The sequence below is a fragment of the Vicugna pacos genome, chromosome 13, assembly GCF_048564905.1.
Source record: "Vicugna pacos chromosome 13, VicPac4, whole genome shotgun sequence".
NCBI classification, from domain to species: domain Eukaryota; kingdom Metazoa; phylum Chordata; class Mammalia; order Artiodactyla; family Camelidae; genus Vicugna; species Vicugna pacos.
Genome location: NC_132999.1, coordinates 1,412,912 through 1,427,080, shown reverse-complemented (window position 1 = coordinate 1,427,080; position 14,169 = coordinate 1,412,912). Strand labels below are relative to the sequence as shown.

The 14,169-nt window shown below is 54.3% G+C and overlaps 1 protein-coding gene and 1 long non-coding RNA gene across 2 annotated transcripts; one reads left to right on the top strand and one right to left on the bottom strand.

Annotated features, from left to right (window-relative positions):
- LOC140700571 (uncharacterized) lies at positions 1 to 4,136 on the bottom strand. Its single transcript, XR_012078975.1, has 2 exons — positions 3,999 to 4,136; positions 1 to 120 (listed from the first exon to the last, which is right to left on the bottom strand). It is a non-coding gene; the product is annotated as an uncharacterized lncRNA (long non-coding RNA).
- Positions 4,137 to 4,498: 362 nt separating this feature from the next.
- On the top strand, positions 4,499 to 14,163 carry LOC102544854 (calmodulin-like protein 4). Its single transcript, XM_031679548.2, is given in 6 exon segments — positions 4,499 to 4,621; positions 4,623 to 4,652; positions 4,774 to 4,804; positions 9,244 to 9,384; positions 10,952 to 11,140; positions 13,903 to 14,163. Coding segments are annotated over 6 exon segments (597 nt in total). The 5' UTR covers positions 4,499 to 4,513; the 3' UTR covers positions 14,001 to 14,163.
- The last annotated feature ends 6 nt before the right edge of the window (positions 14,164 to 14,169 follow it).

Sequence of the window (14,169 nt, the reverse complement as noted above, 5' to 3'; positions counted from 1 at the left end):
TCTCTCTCTTCCATCATGTTGATGGTACTCTGTTAACCTCAGAGTCGCTTTCCAGTTTAAAAGCAGTAGCCCCGGTGGTATCCTCTGTGGCTCGTGGCTCATCTGGCTGCACAGGGATGGCTGGTAAATGCAGACAAAACACAAGGGCCCGGATTATCTGTCAAATACTTGGGTGTTATCTTGTTGGATAAGACAAAAGTGGTGTCCTCAGCAGTTACCGGCAAAATACAAGCTACCCTCGACCCACCACCCCTAAACGATTACAAACATGTCTAGGGCTTTTGGACTATTGGAAGCCTTTTATCCTGCATCTGGTCCAGCCAAACTTTGCAAGCTTTGTACAGCTTTGGAAAGAAGCAGGGTACCAGGATTGGGCATGGAGAGTAAGACGCCTTCACCCAAGCCAAGGTGGCTGTTAAGCAGAGTCAGGCGTCAGGGATACTGACTCAGGGACAGGCTTGTACATTGGACGTGGCTAGTTACCTGGAAGCGTTAGGCTGGGGACTGTGGCATTGGCAAAATAACGAGTAGCTTTGGGCTTCCAGTCCCAATTATGGAAGGGGACAGATTAACAATATAGTGTGATGGAACAAGAGCTATGTGCAATCTACGATGCTTTACGGCAGGTGAAAGACATTACCAAAGGCAGCCTGGTGACTGTATGTGCTCAGTATCCCATAGCTGGATACTTTCTGGAAGGCCTAGTCCAGGCACGCACAAGTCCAGCCGTAGCTAAGTGGCATGCCTGTTTAAGTCAACGTAGCACTTTATCTATTAGCTCCTTGAGTGCAGAGTTACACACTGTCTTAAGCCCGGTTACCTACACCGCTGGGGGCCCCACCAGCCTGACGGAGACGCTGATCCTCCTGAAACCATCTTCAGTGGAAGAAGGCCGAGGCCCCACCCCTTGGAGGCAAGGTGCACAGATGCGTCTGCGCGGGATAGTCCATGCGTGTGGACCCCAGAGGGCACCCAGCCTGTGATGGACAGTATCCTAGTGGATGTAGTGGAAAGCCCCACACTGTGTGGTGGCAGGGTGCCCCCTATGGGGAGAGGACACTGATAGCTCCCAAGGAACCCATTTGACCGTCCACAAAGTTCAGGAATGAGCCGGTAAAAATGGCAGACACTGGCATTTCCACATGCCCTCCAACCCCATCGCTGCCAGGCTAGTCAACAGGATGAATGGGCTACTTAACCAACAAGTGGGATGGGAAACCTGCTCTCCCCACGTGTGAGCGAGGAAGCTAACTCAAGCCCTGTGAGCTGTGACTTGACATCCCAAAGCAATCGTCCCAGTGCGTCATTGCCATGTTAACCTAGAGACAACTAGTCCACCCCACAGTTCAACTGTCAACCACTGAAGGACCGTTGCCAACTGTCAGTCAGGACAATAACCTACTTTTGCCCCCAGAGCCACCCCCAGGGGAACACATTATAAACGGCCCTGGAGTTGGCAAGTAAGTCCCCAGTGGTTTGGGTTTGCCGCCTGGTGGGGAATAGGATTAGAAAGAGACTTTAGACCATAATTCAAAAAGACACCTGCACCCCAATGTTCATAGCAGCACTATTTACAATACCCAAGACATGGAAACAAACTAAATGCCCCTCGACAGATGACTGGATAAAGATGTGGTATATTTATACAACAGAATACTATTCAGCCATAAAAAATGATAACATAATGCCATTTGCAGCAACATGGATGGCCCTGGAGAATGTCATTCTAATTGAAGTAAGCCAGAAAGAGAAAGAAAAATACCATATGATATCACTCATATGTGGAATCAAAAAATAAAAAAGACAAATGAACTTAAATATAAAACAGAAACAGACTCAGACATAGAACAGAAACTTGTGGTTGCCAGGGGTGAGGGGGGTGGGAAGGGACAGACTGGGAGTTCGAGATTTGTAGATACTGACAGAGATATATATAGAACAGATAAACAAGTTTATACTGTATAGCACAGGGAAATACATTCAAGATCTTGTGGTAGCTCATGGTGAAAAAGAATATGAAAATGAATGTATATTCATGTATGACTGAAGCATTGTGCTGTACACCAGAAATTAACACAACATTGTAAACTGACTATACCTCAATAAAAAAAAAAAGAAAAAGAAAAAGAGACTTAGAGATTTCACCTGTCTTCTACCCGGCCCCACTGAAGACCACTAAGTTAATTAATCCAGGTCCCCCACTGGAGAACAGCAGTGTCCCCTCCTCTCCGGCCCCAGCACCAGCTGTGGGGACCCAGGGTGGACAGGTGGACAAACCACAGGCAGGGGTGGTGTCAACTCAGAACGCCGTTACTGCTCGTATTTTGCTTAATGGTCATGATCTCCATTAAACATCTTATATTGCGTCCCTAGTCTGAGGGGAGGGAATCTGTCTGTGGGCTGGGCAGCAATGATGACCTCACTGGGAAATGAGTCTGCCTGCTGGGTCTGCAGTGAGATGTCCGTGTCGTCCTCCTCTGGACTGCCATGAAAAATTGACCCGATAAGCGCTCGATTCCAAAACTTGCCCACATCTTGGTGAGTTACTATCTTCAGCATTACTCAGTGTCTCAGTGTTGAGCCCTTTAGCTGCTGTTGTCCGTGCTGCGTGTGTGGCATTTGGTTGCCACGCGCCTCTGCACACCCGACCCCAGGAATGTCCCAGGAGGGGCAGACCAAGGTTGTGAGGGTCGCACACACATCAGGGTGGCGTGTAGGGTCAGGCCACTCAAGATGGCTGTGCTCTTGCTCTCTGTCCATCCCCTGCTCAACCAGTCCCTGCCTCACCTGTACCCTGTTCACATGACTAACCCATCCTCTTAATCATAGGGTTTAATCAGTAACTACCTAGTGCTTGCCCCTGCCCCAGCCTTTGGTTTCCTTGGTAACCAATGAGCCACCCTGACGTCACCTCCCCCATGTAAACGGTAGCCTCCCTCTCCCTGGAGGAATGGAAACTGCTTCTGCGGTCCTGCCTGCCGTCTGCCCAGCAGGGTGGAGTGTCCCTCTAGGACTTTGCTTCAAGCGTGTAAGATTTAACTGTCCAATAAACTGGTATCTGGGTCTGGGCTCTTCAGTCTCGAGGGCCAGCAACTACAAGACCTGCAGGCGAGCAGTGCAGCCTGACAGTCCTGTCTCCCCCATGCGCCCCTTTGCAAACGCTGGGTGATTCCAAATGAGCGCTTTGGCCTGTCCGCTCCAGGCGCCCCCGCCAAGCGTCAGCTCTGTGCCTCTATCCTTCCAAGGGCCCCCCCACCCCCGACATTCCCTCATCTCTTCTCTCTTCAAGGCTGTTAAGGGGAAGTGCCCCTTCTCTCCGGCCCACAACTCGCCTTTCGTCAGAATCCTCCGAGGTGGCGAGGGTAGGAGGGAGACTAGACCAAGGAGGGCCCCACCCATGCATCCTGAGCAAATTAGCAACAGGTCCCTCCTCTGCACACGTGCAGCTCCTTTCCAGGACCCACTCATCCCTGGAGCCGGGAGCCCTGGTGCAGTGCATCACCTGTGCAGCCGTCCATGCCGGTCCTGACAAAGTGTGCGGACCCTGGAGTCAGAGCCCCCTCAGGCAGGGCAGCCACTGGCCGGCTTTGGACAAGGGATACAACAGGTATCTGGGAGACCAAGGGGGAGACCCAGCTGTGCCCAGTGCAGCAGCTCCAGGGAACCGCCCCATCCTGCCTTCACTTCCTCAGTTCGTGTGGGGAGGGGCGGGCGGCACAAACCGCTGAGGAAATGAAGAGTCAGCAGCTTCTGCAGGGGCTTCAGTGGGGAGAGGAGGGGAAGGAAGGAAGGAAAGGGGGAGTCCAACTGGCCAGGAAAGTTGCCAGAGAGGCCTCCCTCTGCGCCCCCTGGGTAGCCCGTGGTGGGGCGGGAGACCCCAACGCGGGCACCTCCCCCACCCCCTGCCCCCGAGGGAGGGAACTGGCCATTTGACTCTCAACAGCCCTGGGATGAGGCCCAGCGAGGACACTGAGGCACAGAACAGTGAAATGACGCACCAAGGTCACTTAGCGAACAGGCCGAGAGCACCAGGGCCTGGGTCCCTCCTGCTCACGGCATCCCCAGGCTCTGGCGGTGGAGGCGGCTGTTGCTGGGTTGTGCCATCATGGCGGGGTTTCCTTCCACTTACAAGATGGTGTGTGATGGGCCTTGAGCAAGGCAGTGTGCAGTGCCCGGCACCTGGGAGGAGCTTGTCCGCCCCCAACTCAGTCCCAGGAGAGAGAGAGAGAGGAAAGATCCCCCACCCCCACCCCGGAGGCAGGCCCGGGGCGGGACCCTGCGACCCTCTGTGTGTGTGTATCATTGACCCCCCTTCTGAGTGTCCGCAGGGGGCTCCCAGGAACGAACAGCAGCGTTTGTCCTTGGGCTACAGAGCACCAGCCTCCCGGTGCCGGGGAAGCCCTCATGCAGCCTCGTTTGCTCCAAATCCCAGCTGCCTCCGGGCCCAGGCAGGCCGGGGCATCAGCAATGCGCGGGAGCTGGAATCTGACCCCTGGCGTCGCGCCTGGTCTCCATGGCAGCGGCGGATTTATTACCCGGGCCTCCGCCCAGCTTGGCGGACTTTCGACTTGAAGCCGGGAGGAAAGGGAACGAGAGGGCAGTTCTGGGAGCGGTGAGCCCGCGCGCGGGTGGCAGCCGGAGGCCCCGAGATGGTGCGTGAGGGTCCGTGTGCCCTGGCCGGGCTGCCCGGGGCTTAGGAGGTGGAGGGGAAGCGGGGGGGTGGGGGGGCTTTCGTGGGGTCCCTCCCTAACTGCCTTCTTCTCTCTGCTGCAGGCCAAGTTTTTCTCCCAGGACCAAATTAATGGTAGGTTGGGTTTCCACTTTCATTAGCAACTCACAGCAAAATGTGAGTCTCATTAGGCAATTTGCTCTGATCACTTTTTGTTGCCGGCAAAGGAGGAGGCTGGTGGGGGAGCTGGGCCCACCCACGGGCAAGGGGTCGGGGCCGCAGGGGAGGCGGCTGCCTGGGGGAGGTGGCGGCAGGACTTAGAGGTAAAACGGGTCACTATGACACTTCTCAGTGTGACTTACAAAAAGGGAGTGTTAGGAGCGAGCCTCACTAGGTTCTCCTCCAGAACCTGTTAGCTGGAAGGGGAGACGGAATGGACAGAGAGACGCTGCCAGCTGCCAGTGAGGGGCCCAGCCAGAGAACGGGGCTTTGTAGCCCGCTGAGAAAGAGCAAAGAGTCCATGTCTTCACTCGTGGGCAGGAGGCTTTTACTCTCTGGGCCTCAGGCCCCCCACCTGTCAAGCGGAGGGGTCAGCTCCAGTGGTCTCTGAGCCCCCCTCTGCCCTGACACCAAGCCTAGTTTTGGTGTTTGGAGCACTTTCTTCCCTGAGTGCCCTGACCTGCCAGCCCCCAGCAGGCTTCAGTTTCCCACGGAGCATGGCTGTTTCCACAAGGCCAAGCAGAAAGAATTGGGTTACACAGAACTCATGGCCCAGGCCTGGCCGGGGAGGCCCGGCCAAGTTCAGGTAGGGTCCTGCAGGCCCTGGAGGTGAACGAAGGGTTACCTGGGCAGGGATTCCAGAGTTCTGGGTACCAGAAGCTTGGTCCAGAAAGGAGAGTAGGTGGGTGGGTAAGTTGTAGGCTCCTTGATACCGTCACTCCCAAAAGGGTTTCCAGAGCAGGGACTTTGCAAACACAAGGCTCAGGGCACGGGCCTCTCTTGACCAGCTCTCAAGGCAAGACTTGATGGGTCTCGGGTCTGGAGTCCTGCCATCAGCCTTAGCATCCCCCCACCAACACCTGGTTCTGAGGCTCACTGACCCTCCCTCTGGGGCCTTGGAATCTTCTAGAAGGGAAGAAGGTAAGCTTCCTCTTGTATCCCAGTGTCTGACACAAAGTGGCCACAAATGTTGAATGAATGAGTGAAAAGACTGGACAGGGTGGCCTGATGGAATGGGAAGACCAGGGACCACCTTGGAGGCAGTGGACCTTGGGTCCAGTCACTTCTAAGCCTCAGTTTTCTCATCTGTGAAGTGGGATAATGACACTACCTCACCAGGCTGCTGTGAGGGAGAGACAGAGGGTAATGCCAGTCATGCACCTGACACTAGGCCTGATGCAGCCCGGGAGGCACCCAGATGTTTTCTGGGGCCAGCTAGCTCCAGCCAGGTTGTGCAGTTTAAGAAACTTTCTGACCTGGTTGTTAAAATCAGCCATTATTAAATAACGGAAGATCACAGAATGCTCTGATCCCTCCATCTCTACCAAAAAAAAAAAAAAATTAAGATAGCTGTACTGCAATCAATAGTGCTGAAGATGTGAGAGAGATTTCAGTTTAATGAATGTAATTTGCACAAGGGTGAGCGATAGTTTAATAGAAGATCACTTATCAGACTTAATACAGTCATTGGGAAAAGTTGCATTCACTGGCATGCAACCTCGCGTGTCGTGGGTAAATCGAAACTAGGTTGGCAGTGGCTGTAAGAGCTGGCAAAACTCACTTGTTTTTTAGTTTTTTATTGAGTTATAGTCAGTTTACAATGTATCAATGTCTGGTGTACAGCACAATTTTTCAGTCATACATGAATATATTCATTTTCATATTTTTCACCATGAGCTACTACAAGATCTTGAATATATTTCCCTGGGCAATACAGTATAAACTTGTTTATCTATTCTATATATACCTGCAAAACTCACTTGTGATCATCAGTTGGCTAGATGGAATTTACAATCAAGAGTATTGCATATTTTATTTGTAAATTGTGTGCTACACATCCTTAAGGTTATAAAGTTTATAGCAAACTGTATACGTACGTCATCAGAACCAGTTGTTACCTTCGCCAACACGCAACTGGTGTGTTATCCTAGGCCCTGGGGAAATTCTTTCTGGCCTCAGGCCATTTGTATTTTCAAAGGGAAAAAACCTGAAGGAGATTTTTTAATCCAATTTCTTTAACCCGATTCATTCTTTCATTCAGCATTTGTGAGCCTTTTCTTGGTGGCAGCCTAGTTCCAGGCATTCAAAATACAGCAATCGAGGGGGAAGGGTATAGCTCAAGTGGTAGAGTGCACGCTTAGCACCCAGGAGGTCCCGGGTTCAATCCCTGGTACCACCTCCAAGCGGAAATCAGTGAAGAATCGAGGTGCAGGGGTATGTCTCAGTCATACAGTTCATGCTTGGCATACAGGAAGTCCGGGGTTCAATCCCCAGTGCCTCTATTAAGGGGAAGAAGTGGGAAAAAAAATACACAGCAGTGACCACAGCAGCCCAATATAAGGCAGGCGGTGGTCATCGGGGAACTGGGGAGGGGGCAGAAGAGCCCCGTTGTTTCCAGCACGGGACTCCCAGTTCAGATCTGGCCTCCCAGGTCATTAAAGGCAGGAAGACAGAAGACACTTTATGTACATTTCATATAACTGTTAGGAGATGGGCCCCTGTCTGACTCTGGCCCTGATGATACCAGGGGCCGCGGGTCTCCATGGTGCAGGGCAGGTGGCGGGGGCAGTTTGCCCATCTGTAGAGCCTGGCCCATTCCAGGCCCCAAGAATGTGACAACCGCCTTCAGGCCCCGGCCAGATGGGGACAACTCTGATAGCAGGACGTCTCAGGAAGGCAGCGAGCCTTCTATCTGCAGCCCCTTGTGCAGAGGCAAACCCAGACAGAAGACAAGGCGGGGTGGCCAAGAGAGGGCCCTAGGAGGGGCACGGTGGTGGGGGAGACCTGCGTTGGAGCCCTGCCTACAGGGCTGTCCCCTCTGTCCCATCCCAAACCCCACTGTCACTGGGCCCTCTGGGAGGGAGTTAAGGCTTTGCGGGAACCAGAGGTGGGGTTAGGTCAGGCTCTGGCCCTGCGTGGCCTGGGCCACTCCAGCCCCTGCCCCCGCGTCCTGCTGGTGGTCTGCCCCTCCAGCAGCCCAGGCTCTGTAAAGTTCTGAAAGGGTGGGAAGTTCCCTTTCAACCTCTCCACAGGAACAAAAGCAGCTAATTGTCCCTAAACCCCACTGGCTGGCCTGTCTTTTATTAGCAACCTCCCTGAAATCCTGGGTTACCAGAAGAGGCCTTAATTGGGGAACGTGAAAGGGCCCCAGGCCTGGGGTGGGGGCGGGGGCGGGGGGGGGCTCCCGTCTGCCGGCTCTCCCGCTCTGCTGCCCCCTGGTGGCTGCTGCCTGGCAGTGGGGCTCCCAGGGGGCCTGGTGGGAGGCCTGCTGCTGCTCTGAGCTTCCTGGCCCCACCTGCAGGATGGGAACCACCAAGGTCCCAGATCACAGGGTTGCGGTGATGGCCTGGGGGTAAAGTGCTCCTCAGCATGAGCTGCTGCTGTTGCTTTTGTCATTATCAGCTAAGGAGCCACTTAAGGTCCAGGCTTCTAAGGAACTAGCTGGGTGGCCTGAGACATGGGAAGGAGCAGGGTGCTGAGAAGGCCAGCCCAGGGTTCCCAGGTGGCGCCACCCCATGGGACCCTGGGATTGGAGCTTTTGACCAGTTCTGGTGAGAACCCCACTCTCCCCCTCTAGTCAGAACCTCTGTGAGGGGCTGGCCTCACTGAGCCTCCAGGGCTGGGGGCTGTGGATGTGGAGGTCTTCACTGGGGCAGCCGCCTCACGTCCTGCAGGGGAGGGCAGCAAGCAGGATCTCGCCACAGCCCGGGGGGCTTCCCGGCAGTGAGTGCCTCTTGAGGAACAGAACCAGGGTCTGTGTCAGAGGGCGGCTGGAGAGCGCAGCCTGGAGGCCAGAGGCTGGAGCAGGGGACTCAGAAGCGCCCACCGTTGTGATAAATGTCACCACGTGGGAGAGCCTGCCTCTGCCAGGCCTTCCCAGAGGGGATTGCTGGCCCTCCCAGTAACCCAGAGGCATTATTGTCCCTGGTTCCCCATGTCAGGTGTCTTGGCCAAGGTCCCCTGGTCTCCCTGTGCTGGCCCTGGAGAGTGAGAGAGCTTGTCTATGGTTTTAGGCAGCTGTGAGAGGGGAGGAGGCAGAACGGAAGTCAGGAGAGGGAGGAGTTACGGTTTGACAGATAAAATACAGGACTCAGCTCAGTGTGAATTTCAGATAGACGACCAATACCTTTTTACTTACATCCCCTGCAAAATTTGGGATCTACTTAGACTAAGCATGTTTTCATTTGTTTACTTGAAATTCAGTTTACCTTGGCAGCCCCTGTATTTTCCCTGGCTGTATCTGGCCACTCTGGGAAGCCGGGGGTGGTGTGGGGGGAGTGGAGGGAGAGAGGAGAGAGGACGTGGGGGTGGACGGTGGAGGAGAGCTCCTGACCCTCCCTGCTGGGCTCCGGCAGAGTACAAGGAATGCTTCTCCCTGTACGATAAGCAGCAGCGGGGGAAGATAAAAGCCACTGACCTCCTGATGGTGATGAGGTGCCTGGGGGCCAGCCCGACGCCCGGGGAGGTGCAGAGGCACCTGCAGACGCACGGGATAGGTGAGTGAGCCGGGAGGGAGGAGTCTGGGCTGGGGGGTGGGCCCTGAGTCCTGCGGCTGTGGTCCTGGGAGGGGCCCAGCAGGTGGGGGTGTGAACAGCTCAGAAGTTTGAGGGGCAGGTGGTGGCTGTGGACCACGTGGGCTTCCTTGAATCCTCACAGCAACTGGTGACACCCCATCTCACTAAGGATGGATGGCTCTAAGCATTCCAACCAGGTGATCACAAACCTGTGGTCCAGACAGTGCTGACAGTGACCACAGTGTCGTTCTGATAGAACAGTGTCTCGTTGCTGAGTATCTGTCGTGTGCTTAGCTCAACAACCCGATGAAGGAGGCTGTATCCTAGCCCGTCTCACAGATAAAGATCAAAGTCCAGGGCCCAGGAGGCAACCTGGCTGAGTGTTGAAGCCAGTGGTGGAATCAGGCTTGGAACCCAATTCTTCCCATTTCCAAGACCAACCTCCTAAAAACTGGGCAAAACTAGGAGGAAAAAAATGGACGAAGACCCACCCAAGACGTTAGCAAGTGGCTCTGGTGATGGGGTTATGGGTGATTTTCATTCCCTTTATTTATTGTTTCCTGTATTTTTGACAGTGGGAACATAACAGGACTTCTACAACCAGCAACAAGTTTTATTTTGTATAAAGAAAAAGACGGGGGGTGGCATAGGCCGGGATGGCTCTTGGCATCGGTAGCTGGACACTCAGGGAGGAAAGAGGAAGGGGTGGCTTGGAAAGAACACTTGCTCAGGAGCCCGCCTGGGCCTCGGTTTCCTCATCTCTCAGATGGGGAACCACCCCCTGCTGGGGTCGTCCTGAGGTCGCACTGAGGGCTCCTGCCGCAGTGCCCGGAGCCCGTCCTGGGGCAGGCCAGGCTGCGCCACCTCGAGCCTGGTGCTAAGGGTCCCTGTTTCCATTTCCGGAGGGGTGGTAGTTGCCTTTGGTTTTTGTCTCCTTCAAACAGGAAGTGGTGGTCGGGGCAGTGCTGGTTTCCTGCCATTGTAGCCCAGCTGGGGCCAGGGCTGGGGTTCCCAGGCCCGTTTGGAAGAGGGGCGTGGGCAGGGGAGACCGGGTTGCAGGCTGCAGTGAGGGGAAAGGCAGGTGTGCAGCCCGGGTGGGACAGAGGCTTGGGGCCACAGCTGCGGGTCACCTGTCCATCTTTGTGGATGTGCCGCGGTGGCTGTCGAGAAGGGGTGGACACGATGGTGCACTTCCTTCCAGTGCAGGCAGGAGAGGAGCATCCAGAAGGGAGCAGAGGAGGTGGTGCTTCATCCTGGTCCTGCCACTGCTCTGAGGTGACTCCACGCTTTAAGCTTCTGTCTCCTTAGTGGGCAAAATGAGAACTGAAGTCACTAAGCGTTGTTGGGAGGGTTCAGTGAGGCACATCCATAGTGGGAGCTCGGCAGGAACAGACTGCATCCACTTCCCCATGACCACTGCCACCATCACGGCTCTTTCTGAGTTAGGTCGCCCCCGAGCTGGCCATGCAGGCTGGGGCCGGAGACCAGCTGGCTTCCCCACGAGGACTCTTTCCTCCCTGCTTACTCTGCTACTTTGGGGATTTCTCAGACAGAAATGGAGAGCTGGATTTCTCTACTTTCCTGACTATGATGCACGCGCAGATAAAACAAGAGGATCCAAAGAAGGAGATTCTTTTGGCCATGTTGATGGTGGACAAGGAGAAGAAAGGCTACATCATGGCATCTGAGCTGCGGTCAAAACTCACGAAACTAGGAGAGAAGCTGACCCACAAGGAAGGTAATGGCCTCATTCATTCCCTCTCTCCCAGCAGTGGGAAAGGATTAGGGAGTTAGGGGAAGGGCACCAAAACCCAATCCATACGCACCTGTGGTGCGTAGGCACTGCATTTGATGGATGCCCAGAAGGTGTTGAGTTTGAACTCTGGAGTAGAGCCTGGGGCAGAACTCGGGGGCCTGGGGGGTGACAGGGGAGAGGTTGGCCCAGGGTGTAGGGAAGGCCCCGGGGAACTGGCTAGGATTAACTTGGGCATCACCCCGTGTTTGAGCTTTCACTGTGGCCCTTCATTTTGTGCCCCCGCCTCTGATGAAAGAAACAGGTGCCGTGAGTGGCTGGTGAGTAACAGGGCTGGGAGCCAAATGCAGGTCTGTGACATTTGTACCCCTGCCCCCCTCAGGCTCTCTCAACACAGCTGTTGCCTGAAGCTGCTACTGTTGCCAAGAATTTCTAAATTGAGATGCTACTGTTCCCTTGTCACGATTCAGCCAGCACTGAGAAGGGGTGTGTGCGCGGTGGCCTTTGCCCCACACCGTCCATACTTTCCTGCCCCAGAGCAGGACCAGGGGCCTGGGGCTTCTAGGAAAGCCCGATGTACGTGATAAGGGTGACCTTGCTGCTGGGGCCTTTGCCGGCGTCCCCCAGCCTGCCTGCCTGGCGGGGCCCGGGGCCCGGGGCCCGGCCACAGCAGCCATCCTGGGTTGCTGCCAGCGTCCACAGCCACCAACCCCAGAAGCTGAGGTTCTAGTTAGGCCACTGGCTTCGCCTGTGATTGGGGCAGGAGGAGCTGGGCTCGGACACACTGGATGGAGGAAAAAGGCTTCAATAATGCTGGGCCTTTATTTAGCTTTTGGTTAAATCACAACAAACCAATGGAGGATTTGTAAGGGTGCAGTTCGAATGAGACTTGAATCCTGACTCCCCTTCCTTCTGGGGAACCTCAGATGAGTTTCTTAACCTCTCTCACCCTCCTCAGTTTCCTTGTTGGGAAACGAGGTTACAATAGACAATCCCTCAGGTCCTGTCTTCCAAGAACTAACATTCTATAAAGCAGTCTGCTGAGATTTTATCTGCAGTCACAAAGGCACAGTGCGCAAAGCATGTAAAAATAGTGCTACCGAAGGCAGATGGCGTGTCCCTCGCTTTTTCAGGCTGGCAGCTCTCATGATCTTGCCTTTCATTGCGGCTGCTTTACTGTGCACAGGGAACCACGGCTCTCCTTCCCTCCCAGGCTCTGAGGACACTGCTTGGCCTTTTAGGTACCGGGTCGGGTGTTAGCAGAGAGGGCCAGCAGGGGCCTTAATTCTTACGGCTTAATGATCTGTCTGCAGTGCCACTGCAGCCCCCAAATTAGAACACGCCTCTCATTTGTTGATGGAGTAGGAGAGACATTTCAGGGAAACTGGCGACGTGTTCCAGACAAGCAGGGCGACCGATGTCCCTCCCTGTTGCTGTGGAAGACAGGAAAGGTGATACTAGAAGAAAAACTCCCTTACCCTGGGTGGCCGAAGGAAAAGCTTGTTTTATTACGGAAGCATCCTGGGAGCAGCTGGAGACGGCTGCAGGGGGGCCTCCCGCCCGAGGCCTGGGCCAGGCCGACACGGGGACCCCAGTTCCTCACGGGCTTGCAGGGAGCCGCCGAGTTCCCCAGGAAGCAGCGTCAGGCTGTAGCTGGCCCTCTTCTGGGCAGCTGGGGGCCGCGTGGCTGGCACCGGAGCTGGTGTTGGGCCCTGTCCCCTGGGACAGGTTTAGCCAAGTGGCTGACGGGTAGAAGCTTCTCCGTGAAACAAGATAAATTACAGTCTTAACGTTCTAAAAATACTATCTAAAAAATACAGTACTATCAGCTTAGGCACAGAGCACAGTAACTACATTTTGGAGGAGGACGGCGAGGCAGGAAGTCACAGGACCCCTCCTGACGGCGCAGCGTTGGGTCGGGGCCGTTGGGGGCTGGGGAAGTTGACGTGGGGCAGGGAGACAGTTTTGTAAGAGGGTGAGGATGGTTCTGAGAGGCCACCGCAGAGAAGTGTAAGCTGAAATGGCTCTTGTCAAAGCCTGGGACAAGCTAGTATTTTATCCTAGGAATCCAGAACCAGAAGAAACAAGTAAGTGTGGTTTTTTTTTTTTTTTTTGAGCAATGTCAAAGAACAATGGCAGTTTTGTAGGCTTTGAGCTTCAGGCACAGTTCAATTTATCTTCTTATCCTATCCTCACCCTCCAAACACACTTTAAAAAAAAAGATGATGGTGGCAGGTACCGCTTGTCACCAGGTCCCCTCTTGGGGTGGGGGATGTCGATTTGGAAGGACAGGCAGGCCAAAGTCTGGGCTCAGGGGGCCCAGGATGGAGCTGCAGTGGGCATCTGGTCTGCAGGGGCTGAAGGAAGGTAAAATTCATGCCAAAGTTTTCTGGAAATATTGGCACGGGGGTCAAGTATTTTCTGAAGAAGGGGAAAATAAAAGAGAAAAAAAAAAAAAAAGGCAAAAAGTGGCCTCAGGGTCTGACTCCTTACCAGTACGCCTCCCTACCCTGGCCCCTGCCAAAAACAAGAAACAAAAAAACTTGATTAAGTCAAAATTGAATCTGTGGTCTCCAAGAGGCAGGGGGTGGATTGTCCTGTTCTGTTCACTGGTTTACCTCCCAGTCTACGAGAACAGTCAATTGGATGCTCAGGGAAGACCTCTGGGGAGCCCCAGCCCCCAAGAACTGGATGTCCTAGAACGTAACACTAGAGCCAAACTGAAAAATTCATGTGATTTATTGCAGTGGACGATCTTTTCAGAGAAGCAGGTATCGAACCGAACGGCAAAGTGAAGTATGATGAATTTATCCACAAGATCACCATTCCTGTGCAGGACTACTGACTGAGGAGGAGGCCAGAGAGGACTCCCCTGGGCCTGAAAACTCAGACTGATGAATTTTTAACAAGGAAAGTGTTCCTGTCACGCTAAGGGGATGGCAAACACAGCAAGATGACGTCCCTGACTACAGCAGAGGGTGACTTAACAAGGAAAATGAGTGATTTCAGTTATG